The 15160-nt window shown below is 45.9% G+C and overlaps 1 protein-coding gene across 2 annotated transcripts in view; it reads right to left on the bottom strand.

Moving 5' to 3' along the window:
- The window catches only part of LOC135541892 (SLIT-ROBO Rho GTPase-activating protein 3-like), a 116318-nt gene that overhangs the window by 36768 nt on the left and 64390 nt on the right, over positions 1-15160 (bottom strand). For both annotated transcript variants that reach the window (XM_064968375.1, XM_064968376.1), the window contains exons 4-8: positions 12200-12262; positions 5324-5509; positions 3527-3655; positions 496-717; positions 191-292 (exon numbers count right to left, since the gene is read on the bottom strand). In XM_064968375.1, the coding sequence (XP_064824447.1) occupies positions 191-292; positions 496-717; positions 3527-3655; positions 5324-5509; positions 12200-12262 (702 nt within the window). The remainder of the gene's footprint in view (positions 1-190; positions 293-495; positions 718-3526; positions 3656-5323; positions 5510-12199; positions 12263-15160) is intronic.

Here is a 15160-nt window from a genome sequence, read left to right as displayed (position 1 = left end):
CTTGCAGACCCTGGTTTGATTCCGGGCTGTATCACAACCAGCTGTGATTGGGAGTCCTGTAGGGTGCTGCACAATTCGCCCAATGTCGTCCGGGTTAGGGTTTGGCCGGGGTAGGCAGTCATTGTAAATAAGAATTTGTTCTTAACTGATTTGCCTAGTTAAATAAAGGTACATTTAAAAAAGCCTTCACCTCCTCGTTCTCGATCTTGAGCGTGGCCAGGCGGGACTGCAGCTGGTGGTAGCGCATCAGAAGCTCAGTCTGCACAGGCTGCTGGGCACTCACCTGACACACCTGAGAGGACACATAGACAGAGAGGTACGGGCTGGGCAAACTGTCTCACAGGATTGGAAAAAAACATGCTTGCTGCTGGCATGAATGTGGTTTCCATGGTTTAAACATGTATTGGTTGTACTTGTAACTTGGATACATTTTGATAAAGATATAGTATGAATCTATAAATGTACCAATTGTATCAGTCATTTAACACCTCTCACCTCGTCCCCCATGTGGGGCAGGTACTCGAAGCGCATGGGAGGGCAGAACACCTGGTTGTGCATGTCCATGATCTTGTGCTTGTCGCTGCGGGAGTCCAGGTTGTCCACGGCGTTCTCCATGATGTCCAGGCCCTCGTGGCGACTAGTCTCCAGGTTGTACTCAGCTGACAGGTAGGTCCTGAAGGTACGTGCCAGGCTGGCATGGTAGCCCAGGTCGCAGCACTATAGATACAGTCATTATAGTATAGTATAATACAATAACTAACATAAGAGTAGAATATAATAAAGGAGTTGATCATGACCTGACTGGAAGCATACGCCTAGGGTCCAGAGTTTTCCAGCACAGGTCATGTGTCTAAGAACATACTGGCCCTAATTATGAACAACCTGACAAGCCAGTCTGAATCTATGCCCTCATTATACACAAGGCAATGTGATGAACTCAGGCTTTAGCATGCACACTTAGTTACACAATTCCGATCATTTCCTACGAGCATGTTACTAACCTGACCTCCAACATGAACTAAATTCCAAATTAAACACTGTTTGGGGTTAACGGGCAGAAATAGAATAATAGAATACACCAAATTAAAGAAGCAAGTACAGTAGGACACCAAAGATAATTAGCTCAACCATGGAGCTGCATAAACTAACCTCATTACTATAGCCAAGTGGGTTTCTAAGAGGCTTCCAGGGGCCTGAGTCTGACTGCTTAGTGATTCACTAAACGCTCTTTCATTAACACACAGGAAGTTGCGCTCGACTCCAATGATAAGCCCCCATATCTGCGGTTGTTTTATGACCGGGTTGGTGTACAATGAGTAAGGATATGGGAGCACAGAGCTCTTTATGGTACAGAGTTGTATTTCAACAGCCACATCCCATAAGAAACACACTGCCTAGCTCTAATGAGTTCCATGCTTTGATTGAATCATGGTCCTATCGTGAGTAGACTGTAGCAGGAGTGCTGACAGGCAGAATACTGGTACTGCAGAACTGATGACATTGTTCATTTGCATGCAAAAGACGTCTGTACTTTATTTCCATTGATTCGGGTGGACAGAGCTGACTTGCAGTGTGGATGTCTGTTTTGATGTCTGGCTGCTAGTGACTGTTTCTGTGTGGCATGTCAAACAGGCCCTTATCCTCTGCAAAGCTTGTGGCGGCAAAGCACAGCGAGTCATGCTCACAATCCCTTTCCCTGCAGTGTGGCCGGATTTGGGATGACATGGCCCCTTTTGCTTGCCAGACACAAGAAGCAGCCTCAACAAAGTGACCCAGCACAGAGACACAGCCATCAATCAGAGGTCTCCATCTGGCAGACCCCTGTGTAGCCTACAGCTCCTGGCTAGCTCCTTCACACCGGGGCTGAATGATCCCTGCCACAACTACCAGGTAACCCGGGGCTGAATGATCCCTGCCACAACCACCAGGTAACCCGGGGCTGAATGATCCCTGCCACAACCACCAGGTAACCCGGGGCTGAATGATCCCTGCCACAACTACCAGGTAACCCGGGGCTGAATGATCCCTGCCACAACTACCAGGTAACCCGGGGCTGAATGATCCCTGAAACAAACCACCAGGTAACCCGGGGCTGAATGATCCCTGCCACAACTACCAGGTAACCCGGGGCTGAATGAAACCTGCCAACCATACTGGCCACATAGCTGCCTGTATACACAGAGCATGCACCCAGACCCTGGCTAGGGTTTCATTCCTCCAGCCATTAGTGGTCCACAAAGCAAACTCACCCTGTTCACCAACCGTAATCACAGACTTCTCAGGCAGACTTGCTGCTGGGCTGCATTGGCTTTGCATTTTGAATTATGATGGTGGTTCACCTAGGTATGGTCTTTTCTGTCATGTAACTATGTATTACTCTCTATTTCTATAATCCAATGGATACTCTGGAGGGGAAGTTGCATACAGTTCAACGTAACACATTATTTATTAGAAGTGGACCAAAAGAAGAGGGTGAAAACCCTGGCTGTACTGTAGATTTGAGGAATGAAGTAAAATAAAAGGGAAGTGTTTTGTTTTGAAGTAGGAAGCACATAGGACCAGATTCGCTTCTCTCTCTGTGTGTGTGTGTGTGTGTGTGTGTGTGTGTGTGTGTGTGTGTGTGTGTGTGTGTGTGTGTGTGTGTGTGTGTGTGTGTGTGTGTGTGTGTGTGTGTGTGTGTGTGTGTGTGTGTGTGTGTGTGTGTGTGTGTATATGTGTGTGTGTATATGTGTGTGTGTATATGTGTGTGTGTGTATATGTGTCTGTGTCACCCAGGGTCATGTTTCACCATCAGTGTGTTTTGGTTGGCTCCATGGGAGAGTGTGGTGTGTGACAGTAACAGGGCCACGCTCTGCTCCAAGTCTCTCAGCACAGCTTCCAAAGGGGCCTTAGCCCTGACAGCACTCCAAGCCCTCCCAGATATATGAGGGCATGACAGAGGGAGGAAAGGAGAACAGGGGTAAGAGAGGGAAGAGAAGACCAGGAGGAAGGTATTCTGACTGTCAACACTGAACCATTCCCTTGACAGGAAGTCATCATTCATATTCCAGAAGAATCATAACAATGCCTTTTGGGTGGTAACATATATCAGTTAGATATAGTCTTTCAGCCATTCAGTTAGACATACAACAGTACTACTGGAGGGCTTAGAACAAACTATTGTGTTTGAGATAAAGAGACACAAAATGGAGGTAAACACTTTCAGTGTTTCAAACCAACAGAGCAGCTTGAAGCAATACAGCAAATGGGCTAAGAACCGTGAAACAGATGGTGAGAATATATAGTGGAGCAACGTTAGACCAATGTTAGACCAACATTACACCAACCTTAGACCAATGTTAGACCAACGTTAGACCAACATTAGACCAACGTTACACCAATGTTAGACCAACATTACAACAAACTTAGACCAATGTTAGACCAACGTTAGACCAACGTTAGACCAACATTAGACCAACGTTAGACCAGCATTAGACGATCCCAGCTGTGAGACACAAACCAGCCTGTGTGTCTATCGCATACTTACATCAATCATATCAGAGACATCGTGGATGTAGTATTTCGCCACAACGGCATTCGTTGCTGCCAGGTTCAACAAATAGTCGTTGCGGGCTTTAGTGCACTTCAGCTTGTTTTCGGAGTACTTGGCTTGCCTCTGGGGGAAGGAGGGGGGAGAACGAGAGAGAGAAATGGAGAGCAGACAAAGAGGGGGAAAACAGTCCATGAAATGAAGCAACGTTGAGTGGGCTAAATGGTATTTGCACAATAATATAGGAGGATTGCTGTGCAGCCTGATGGCCTGGCTTAGTGTTGTAAGGAAAGAGGTTAGAGGGGTCCACTGTAAGAGATGTTTTTTAAGAAGCCCCATGTCGACAATATCATAAGTGGTCTACCCAGGCTGGTCCTTCAGTCACTCCCTCACAGCCATTCTGTCTGTCTGCTAACACTTGGCACAACAATCTGTACAGCCCAGATGTGAACAATGAAATAGCCATAAAATATTGTTTCGGTCCAGTGTGCTTGCAAACAAAAACAGACTAACACAAACAGTCACACGAGTGTTCTCCAATTGTGCCCACACATAAAACAAGTCATGTTTACAATGTGTCAATGACAGGTCATCTACGAGAATGAAATCTATAGAAATATGCTGTATTTAAACAGTTTAGATTTCTCATTGCAGAAATAACACATAGCTCTAGATGGTGCACCGGCTTTGTTGCTATGGGTAACTGGACATGCTGCATCTGCTTAACGCGTCCAGCTGGGAAATATTACATGATTCATAAAACAGAAGAAGTAGTCGTCTGCTGTTCACATAGCATCATTAATGGATGCTAGTAGACCAATACATCATGGTATTGACTAAAACAATTGACTTAAATGGAAAGCAGCGGCACAGAATCATTGAGACTTGGCTCACAAGCAGGACTAAAGAGAGAGACAATTTAACAGCCAAACCTTGACTTGTGTCTGTGTGTGAGTGTGAGTGTGTTTGAAACCACTCATTATCCTCTTCCAGATGGATAATACTGGATAACATGTACTTCAAATACATTCACATGTACTTCAAATATACATGATTCACTAACTCAAATTGCACATGTCCATTATCATGCAAATGAAGACAGTACATTGGAGAAAAGGAGATTATGGCTTGATTGTCTCATATCCTTGTCTCCTCTCCTTCTTGTCTCCTCTCCTTCTTTGTTCGGAGGTAGCGAGAAGGATTCTGAATGAGACTGCCACTGTAGCCTGCAAAATGAAGTCACTAGGCAGCGCGGAGAGAAATAACGTTCATAGCTACAGCAAGTTATAAATAGTGAGTGGGGTTGATATGGTTCTCCTGGCAGCATCTCTGTAGAGATGGCAGCCTGAGGAGGGAGGAAAGCTGTTGGCCTGACAGCCTTTTGATTCCCTGAGCTGCACTGGTAATGGAGATGCATTGCAGAAATTCCCCCTGAAAATCAAATCAAATTGTATTTGTCACATGCGCCGAATACAACAGGTTTTACCATGACATGCCCTTGCCAAAAACACAGCTTTCAAAGTGCATGTGTGTCTAGCTGTGGACCCATGCTCCGGGCGGTCGGCTCTCTCTCTCAGAGCGGTGAGCTTAAACAATGGACCTGCACCCACTCTCACAAAGCCTTACTATCTTTTCATTCACATACTACTGAGAGGATCCCTCTGGCCCAAAATGGGCGCACAAAATACCACTTATGGAAGTGACGAGGCTGAAAACGTACAGGACCAGCAGCAGTCCCAGCCAACAGCTGTTATAGATATTATTACGGTCATCAAGCCTTGGTGTCAGCCTCACCTTCTCTTTCATCTTCTCGATCTTCCTGACGGAGCTGCGTCTCTGGGGCCGGTCCTCGTGGCGCAGCAGGTGGACGTTGAGGTCAGCAGACTTACTGAACTGCTTCTCCTCCTGCTTCTCAGCCTCCTTCAGCTTGCTCTCAGCGCTGATGCTCTCTGTGTGGTACATGTGGTAGGTCTTCATCACCTGGAGGAGCAGGACAGGATGAGGAGGGTGGAACAAAAACTGGAAGTAGAGCGAACAAATGGGTGACCTGAGGTGACACATAGTTTGAATCTCTGCTATACTAACATCAAGCTGCATGATATATTCCCTTCAACGTTGGCATGTGGAAGCTGTTATTTGCCCCTTTGTTGGCCTAAGCTCAGTGAGTGTACACACAAGCAAGAAGACGTGCGTGTGCACACACAGACAGACACACATGCACACACACACACTGTAGGGTGTGTGTTTCTACTTCAGTGCTCGTGTCCCCCATTTAGCCAGCAGATGCCAGTCAGATAATGTTTTCAATGGAGCATGACTGGCAGACAGACAGACAGAAAAGCATATTGCAGTGGGTCTAACCCTCAGACAGACAGACAGCACAGCACAGCATATCGCAGTGGGTCTAACTCTCAGACAGGCAGACAGGCAGACAGACAGACAGACAGACAGACAGACAGGCAGGCAGGCAGACAGGCAGGCAGGCAGGCAGGCAGGCAGGCAGGCAGGCAGGCAGGCAGGCAGGCAGACAGCACAGCACAGCATATCGCAGTGGGTCTAACTCTCAGACAGACAGGCAGACAGGCAGACAGACAGACAGACAGACAGACAGACAGACAGACAGACAGACAGACAGACAGGCAGGCAGGCAGGCAGGCAGGCAGACAGCACAGCACAGCACATCGCAGTGGGTCTAACTCTCAGACAGACAGGCAGACAGGCACCCTTGTAAAGTAGAGCCCTGATGTGTGCAGCATCTTAAAACACCTCCTCTGCGTTTTACTTGACAGTGAGTGAGACCCAGTACTATAACTAGATACACCCCAGGATGTTAGACTGACTGAGAGCCTGACATTAACGCTAGTTTGTTCTCTTCCAGTAGTTAATGCTCACTTTGTGTAGCATCCTGTGACTGCATGGTGTGGCTGCCTTTCATCTGGAAAGAGTACTAGACCCTTATGTGACCACCACAGGGTTAATGGGTTAGTTCGTGTTATGTCAACTCAAACACACAGACATAATCTCTACTATTTCCAGCTGACTGCTACTGTATGATAGTAAGGTTTCTTAGTCAGAAGAACAGCATATATCCGTCATCTAGTCTATGCTTCCATCAACAGAGCTCCACTGCACAAGGTGCTACAAGTCTTAGGAGAAGAAAAAAAAGACAAAGATTTGAAAGGCAAACACGTCAAAGAAAATAAAAACTATGATCTACTCTGGTATATGACAGCGCTCACAGTAGAAAGAAGTCACTCCAGTGTTTCGAGAAACTAGGTCAGCAGTGTGCATCTCCCTAAGTTGGCAACCCAGTTTCCAGTCAACTTTGAGCAGCACAACTAAAAGACCTGCAGCTAAAGACAAAGACATTTGCAGGAACATTGAGGTGAGGCAGGGTCTCCCTTCCAGGAGGTGTGTGTGGTTACGGTGAGTCTCCACTCAGACAATACCCTGAGGCTATTTGACTTAGGAACACGCTCTCTGTTTTTGCACTGATGAAAGCTACCAGGAACATATTCCATTGTGGAAATACAGACATACGTGATTTCCACTTAAAGTGAACCGTGGCTGCAGCACTGACATGTTAATGCAGAGACCTCACCCAACCTAGCATGACAGACAGCTAGCACAGCACAGACAGCACAGAACAGTGGGTCTAACCCTCAGACAGAAAGATAGCACAGCACATACAGCACAGAACAGTGGGTCTAACCCTCAGACAGACAGATAGCACAGCACAGAACAGTGAGTCTAACCCTCAGACAGACAGATAGCACAGCACAGAACAGTGGGTCTAACCTTCAGACAGACAGATAGCACAGCACAGAACAGTGGGTCTAACCCTCAGACTGACAGATAGCACAGCACAGAACAGTGGTTCTAACCCTCAGACAGACAGATAGCACAGCACAGAACAGTGGGTCTAACCCTCAGACAGACAGATAGCACAGCACAGACAGAACAGTGGGTCTAACCCTCAGACAGACAGATAGCACAGCACAGACAGCACAGAACAGTGGGTCTAACCCTCAGACAGACAGATAGCACAGCACAGAACAGTGGTTCTAACCCTCAGACAACAGATAGCACAGCACAGACTCAGACAGACAGATAGCACAGCACAGACACAGAACAGTGGGTCTAACCCTCAGACAGACAGACAGCACAGACAGCACAGAACAGTGGGTCTAACCCTCAGACAGAAAGATAGCACAGCACAGCACAGAACAGTGGGTCTAACCCTCAGACAGACAGATAGCACAGCACAGAACAGTGAGTCTAACCCTCAGACAGACAGATAGCACAGCACAGAACAGTGGGTCTAACCCTCAGACAGACAGATAGCACAGCACAGAACAGTGGGTCTAACCCTCAGACTGACAGATAGCACAGCACAGAACAGTGGGTCTAACCCTCAGACAGACAGATAGCACAGCACAGAACAGTGGTTCTAACCCTCAGACAGACAGATAGCACAGCACAGAACAGTGGGTCTAACCCTCAGACAGACAGATAGCACAGCACAGACAGCATTGGACAGTGGGTCTAACCCTCAGACAGACAGATAGCACAGCACAGAACAGTGGGTCTAACCTTCAGACAGACAGATAGCACAGCACAGAACAGTGGTTCTAACCCTCAGACAGACAGATAGCACAGCACAGAACAGTGGCAGACAGACAGATAGCACAGCACAGAACAGTGGGTCTAACCCTCAGACAGACAGATAGCACAGCACAGACAGCATTGGACAGTGGGTCTAACCCTCAGACAGACAGATAGCACAGCACAGACAGCACAGAACAGTGGGTCTAACCCTCAGACAGACAGATAGCACAGCACAGACAGTACAGAACAGTGGGTCTGACCCTCAGACAGACAGATAGCACAGCACATACAGCACAGAACAGTGGGTCTAACCCTCAGACAGACAGATAGCACAGCACAGAACAGTGGGTCTAACCCTCAGACAGACAGAGACAGACCGACAACACAGAACAGTGGGTCTAACCCTCAGACACAGAGAGACAGACCGACAACACAGAACAGTGGGTCTAACTTTTAGAATTTGAATTTTGTTTACTTTCTGAATTGCGTAGAATTGCAATTTCTACTGAAAGTAAACTGTGGCTGCAGCATTAAAGAGACCTCACTCAACCTAACATGTTGCCACAAATGTGCCACTATTTTATTCTGTGTTCTATGAGCCTGTGAATTAAAGCCAAATTGTTTTCCTGTAGTTTGTCAACTGGAAAATATTGAATGGGTTGTGTGAGGAGACCTGTCACAATAAACATGTCCATTATGGATAACAATTACCAGTTACAGGTGCACCCGGAATGAAACGGGAGAGAGATGGAGAAACTGGGCCTGTTGCAACACTGACACGGTCTGTATCAGACTGTTCTGCTCATCTCAGACCCAGGTTGGAGACTGAGAGAGCATATCATCTCCATCATTTCCAACATTTGTTTAAACAAACTTACTACCAGGGTGTTGTGCTGCTGCATTCATTAGACAAACAGCCTCTAGTGGGACAGAGTTAAATAACAAATGAACCAAGTGAACTGCAGCATGACTTTTTGTTCCTGTGCTGTCTGGATCAGCACAGCCAGGTGAGTAATTGACTCTGAGATCCACTAAAGAGATTGCAGGTCTTTGCTCTCATTTCTCATTTCAGATTCACTAGATATAATTCAAGCCACGGGCATCAAGCCTCGCGCCCTCAAATCAATATCTGTCTCAGCAGCAGCAGATACTTTTAACAATGTTTGAACAATAGCTGAAGCCCAACACTATTAAATCACTCCCCTCTGTGTTAGTGCATGTCAAAGGCATTCACACGGGATTTCTGCAATTCTACTTCTGACTAAATACATTGTTGTTCGCAGTCCATAAGATCTGTCATCTGATTACCAATTAGCCAATAGCGTCAATTGTTCTAGGAGCTAAATTGCTCCATTTGTTTTTTGCCGCCCGATGTTTTTCAACTGCAATTTTATACAGAGAAAAGCCATAACAATAGTGGAAACCATAATCATCATTATCATCGCCATCAGAGTCTTTCAGGAAAAAGTCACTGCTGTAGGTTTTTGATTAGTTTGATTTTTGATTGGCCACCACATGATGCAGATGGGGCTTGAAGACGAGAGGGATCATTTGAGAGCCTCTCCCCGTTATCATAAAACATTATCATGGCTACCGACATATTTAGCCAAGCCATGGCTGGGCTGGGCCTAGCTGTTGAAGAGCAGGGGGAGCAGGATAATAATGATCTATTCAACTGTCTGCTCCCTGATGCATTTGGACTCTTCTGGCTGTGACCTTGAAAAGCACACCACTGCTGGAGTGACCCCCCTGAGCCTTACCCCACACAGGGTAGTGGCTTGGACACCAGCCGCTTAAGAGGAAAAACAATCTTGTCTCATTCATAAACATATCATCTCTCTGTGCTCGTGGGGAAAGCCTGGCAGACTCAAGGGCAGACAGAGGTGCTGCTGATGGAGCTGTGAGCTCTCATATTCTTTCCTTTAGTATGCAGGGGGTGCTGAGTACATGTGCAGGGTGAGAGTGGATACGTTAGTGTAGACTAGAGAGTGTGATTGGACATGGAGCTTTAGAAATGATCAGTCAATAAAATATAGTCTGCAGTGGGGAGAATGCATGAGTTGATTTACTGAAACGTATACCACATTTAGACAGATACTAATTGGTTTGGTATAAAAAAGACCAATGTCATTATTATGCAGTCATACACTGAGTCTACAAAACATTAAGGATCAAATCAAACTTTATTTGTCACATAAAAGTGTAGACCTTACCGCGAAATGCTTTACTTACAAATATTTACCAAGTAAAGTAAAACATTATAAAAAGAAACACAAAATAACAATAACGAGGATATATACACCTGCTCTTCCCATGACATAAACTGACCAGATGAATCCAGATGAAATGTATGATTGATGTCATAAAACTACTTCAATCGGTGTAGATCTTTAAGCCTTGAGACAATTGAGAGATGAATTGTGTATGTGTGCTATTCAGAGGGTGAATGGGCAAGACAAACTATTTAAGTGTCTTTGAACGGGGTATGGTAGTACAGTAGGTTCCAGTCACACCGGTTTGTCTCAACAGTTTCCCCGTGTGCATCAAGAATGGTCCACCACCCAATGAACATCCAGCCAACTTGACAACTGTGGGAAGCATTGGAGTCAACATGGGCCAGCATCCCTGTGGAACGCTTTCGACACCTTGTAGATTTCATGCCCGGACGAATTGAGGCTGTTCTGAGGGCAAAAGGCAAGGGGTGCAACTCAATATTAGGAAGGTGTTCTTAATATTTTGTCCACTCAGTGTATATTTTACTTAACTGGGTAAGGGCTATAGTGCATTACAGGTGAAAGTGTGTCTTTGGTCCTTTGGCATTGATCTTGGTTGATGATGTTTCTGTTTCGCGTTAAAAATAGTCACCTATTTGTAGCTCACTATAACCCCCTTTCTTTTCACGGTGTTGTGGAGGACATGTCCTTTGATAGGCTGTCACTCATGACATCAGAGGAATAACTCATCCAGTCTGCTGTACTTAGGGGGTAGCTAGAGGACTGCTGAAGTTGCCTGGAGCCTCTCCAGACATGGGAGAGCTATAGACGGGCACAAGCACAGTGTCACACAGCCCTTCATTTCTCCCTGGAAACAATGGAACGTTTATAGAAGAGTTAAAAAAGCACAGAGAGAAGCCCTGATGGACACAAAGATGCAGTAGATGGTAGAGCAAATGGTGGTTAAAGAGTTTACATTGTTGTTACTGTGGGCCCAGCCACTGGCATCAGAACAGCCTGCAATGTGGATGTGATTTGAGCTGCAGCCTGCAGCTGGCCGACTTGGAGAGAAATGCAATGTTCCATTCCATCATCATAACAATCACCCTCCTCCTCCTCCTCCTTATCATCCCCTCCATCTGAGCTAAACACTGCAGTTTGAGAGAGAGAGAGACAGAGAGAGAGAGAGAGAGAGAGAGAGAGAGAGAGAGAAAGAGTGCGAGACAGAGAGAAAGAGAGAGAGAGACAGAGAGAGAGAGAGAGACAGAGAGAGAGACAGAGAGAGAGACAGAGAGAGACAGAGAGAGAGAGAGAGAGAGAGAGAGAGAGAGAGAGAGAGAGAGACTGACCCAAAATTAAGAGCTTTGACTATGTACAGAGAGAGATTGAGAAAGAGAGCAGAGACAGAGAGAGACAGCCCACAAAATGAGAGCACTAAGATGTATGACCAGAGAGAGAGAAAGAATTCGAAAACAAATCCAATTTTGAGTGAAAAAGACAGAGACAGAGACAGCTAGGAGCACTAGCCTCATCACATTGCTCTCTGTAGAGGCCTTGATATTGAATTGAATTGAGAGACAGAGAGAGAGAGAGAGAGAGAGAGAGAGAGAGAGAGAGAAAGAGAGAGAGACAGAGAGAGACAGAAAGAGAGACAGAGAGAGAGAGAGAGAAAGAGAGAGAGAAAGACAGAGACAGAGACAGCTGTCTGTGATACTGTCTGTGTCTGGATGAAGGGATGCATCGAGAGGGATGGATTCTGACAGGGGGGAGAAGATTGGTTTTGTTGTACTCACAGTGTAGAGTTAGTTTGATTCTGACGGGGGGAGGAGATTGGTTTTGTTGTACTCACAGTGTAGAGTTCGTTTGTCACTTTCACCAGCTCCTCGTGCATCTGAATCCCAATGTCCTTACTCTGAAAAACAAGGGGTTGGAAAACAGTTAGGGCAAATGCACATCAATCAATGTACTGTCATATATTAACAAATAGCTAAAATTGCGATGAATATCCTGTACCAACAAACTGATAGGCAAAGTTTTTCAGTGTGTGGGTGGTGATGAGACACTGCCTGGACCGATTTGAATCTTGACAGCACATTAAGAAGGTGTACAGTACAGAGAGAGACACCCTGAGAATGAGCATAGAGTATAAAGATGTGATGGATGGACAGAAACATACATCATTCCAAAAGAGAGACTTCCAGCCAGACCAGCCAGTGGAACACAATCAACCACTAGTAGTGAATTAACTACTTCCCCTCTGGCCTCGCTCTCTCTGTCTGTGCTGGAGTTCCTCCCCTCTCCGTTGGCTATGTTTAGCTACTGATGTTTATGTGCTGATTGTTAAAGCTGCTGTTTAGTTGTGGTGCTTGATGAGTAAATGTCCCATCCCTCACCTCATAAACGGCCACTTCTGGTCTGTACTGAGTGGATGGGGAAACACCCCTATCAGCAGTTATAGTGTTACCAATTACTTGCCTATATGATGTGGTCACACACAATCATGCAGTTCATTGAGGTCTTTCCATTTCTCATGCAAGTAGATGACATAAGTAATGACTCGAGCTGAGAAAAAGCACAATCAGCTGTTTCATCTTTCCCTGGTGTCAACCAATGTCCAGACTGCCATTCTGTCATGTCATGAACAGTGTTGTTTTTCAAAAGGAGCCTTGAGAAATATGCTGTAACTGATGGAAACTTGACGTGTCAATGACATTGAGTTCTTCTAACAGCTTTCAAGATGGACCAGGACTCTGAGTCATGTGTTTTTACAAAGGACAAACACTTAGTGGCCAGTTTATTAGGTACACCACCCCGTTGGTTAGCTCCTACAGACAGTGAGTGACGTGGCCACGGCAGACTGGCACCGAAGCATCCAGTTACTGTTGGATTGAACGTTAGAATGGGCAAAACGAGTGACCTCAGCGACTTGATCGTCGGTGCCAGATACTGTTCCAGTATCTCAGAAACGGCCTGCTTCCTTTTCACGTACGACAGTGTCTAGGGTTTACAGAGAATGGTGCGACTAACAAAAACATCCAGTCAGTGGCAGTCCTGGGGGTGAAAACAGCTTGTTGGTGAGAGGTCGAAGGAGAATGGCAAGAATCATACAAGCTGACAGACGAGCCACAAACAGACAAATAACGAAGCAGTACAACAGTGGTGTGCAGAATGGCATCTCAGAACTCCAACTGGTCGGTCCTTGTCCTGGACGGGCTACTGCCACAGACGCCCACACAGGGTTCCCCTCCTATCAGCTAAAAACAAGAAGAAGCACCTCCAGTGGACACACGGTCACCAACATTGGACAATTAAGGAGTGGAAAAACATTGCCTGGTCCGACAAATCTGGTTCCTGTTGCGTCATGCTGATGGCAGAGTCAGGATTTGGTGTAAGCAGCATGAGTCCATGATGCCATCCTGTCTGGAGTCAGGTTGGTGGTGTAACGGTGTGGGGAATGTTTTCATGGCACACTGCAGCATTTACAGCCATCCCACACAACCTAGCTAGTGATGATGAGAGTGGGAACACACCTGGTATTGTGGGAGCTCAGTGAGAGAAAGTCATTGCTAGTATGGCTGTACGTGCGACAGAAAGCAATCTGTTCCTAGATTGAGACTCCAGGGGTGTGTAAATCCACCCACACCACACATCACTGTATTCACAGAAGACGAAGAAGGCACACAAAGGAAATAACACCTTTACTAACTTCACAAAGTATGACTGACTAACCTTTTCTCAGAGAAGTTTTTCTAGAGCAGAGACCATGAGTAATTACTCTCTAAAACTCTATCTCATGGCTAACAGTATCTTTCATTACTACCCTCACACACATATAGGACGTTTCACATTCCCATATTGTCCCCAAAGCCTCCACTGTCTAAGAGTCCCTACTGTTCCAGACCCTAGCTTTGTGTATATTGAAACTGATATATGGTCCCTATACGTCCATGTCTGCTAGGATTTATGGTTCTGCCTGCTAAGGTGGCCCTCTGTGGACATAAATCATAGTGGAGGGTAATACTGTGGGATCGATAGTCAGCAGCGCTGCTACTCTCTGACTCTATAGCAAAGAGCCAAGCACCAGGACTAATCTCTAAACACACACAGGCCTCACACACGCACACACACACACACACACACACACACACACACACACACACACACACACACACACACACACACACACACACACACACACACACGCACAGCACTTGCACGCAGGCACACACACACACACACACACAAGCACGTAAGCTTGCACGCAGGCACACACCCTTTTCATACTTGAACGCACATCATCTATTTTTGTATGGAATTCGCCAAACAGGTTTAACCATAACAACCAAGCACTAACATACGCAGGCTGATGACGAGTAAAAATTGGAAGGTGAAATCAATCACGGAGGGAGGGGCTCATAGCAACAGGAGGAGGGGCCAGCCGAGATGGAATTTTCTGAGCTTTGGCGAATACTGGTGTCTCTCTCCACCCTTTAAAATATACTGAGAAAAGATGAGGAGAAAGAGAGAGAGAAAGAAGTTGCCAAATTGCTATTTTACCTTCACCACCTGACCTCCCAGGGAGGACAGTCATGGCCAAAAGTTTTGAGAATGACACAAATATGAATTTCCACAAAGTTTGCTGCCTCAGTGTCTTTAGATATTTTGTCAGGTGTTACTACGGAATATTGAAGTATAATTACAAGCATTTCATATGTATCAAAGGCTTATATTGACAATTACATGAAGTTGATGCAAAGAGTCAATATTTGCAGTGTTGACCCTTCTTTTTCAAGACCTCTGCAATCCACCC

Source organism: Oncorhynchus masou, chromosome 6, assembly GCF_036934945.1.
Source record: "Oncorhynchus masou masou isolate Uvic2021 chromosome 6, UVic_Omas_1.1, whole genome shotgun sequence".
NCBI lineage: Eukaryota > Metazoa > Chordata > Actinopteri > Salmoniformes > Salmonidae > Oncorhynchus > Oncorhynchus masou.
Note: the sequence above shows the minus strand (reverse complement) of the source record. Positions and strands in the feature narration are given on the sequence as shown.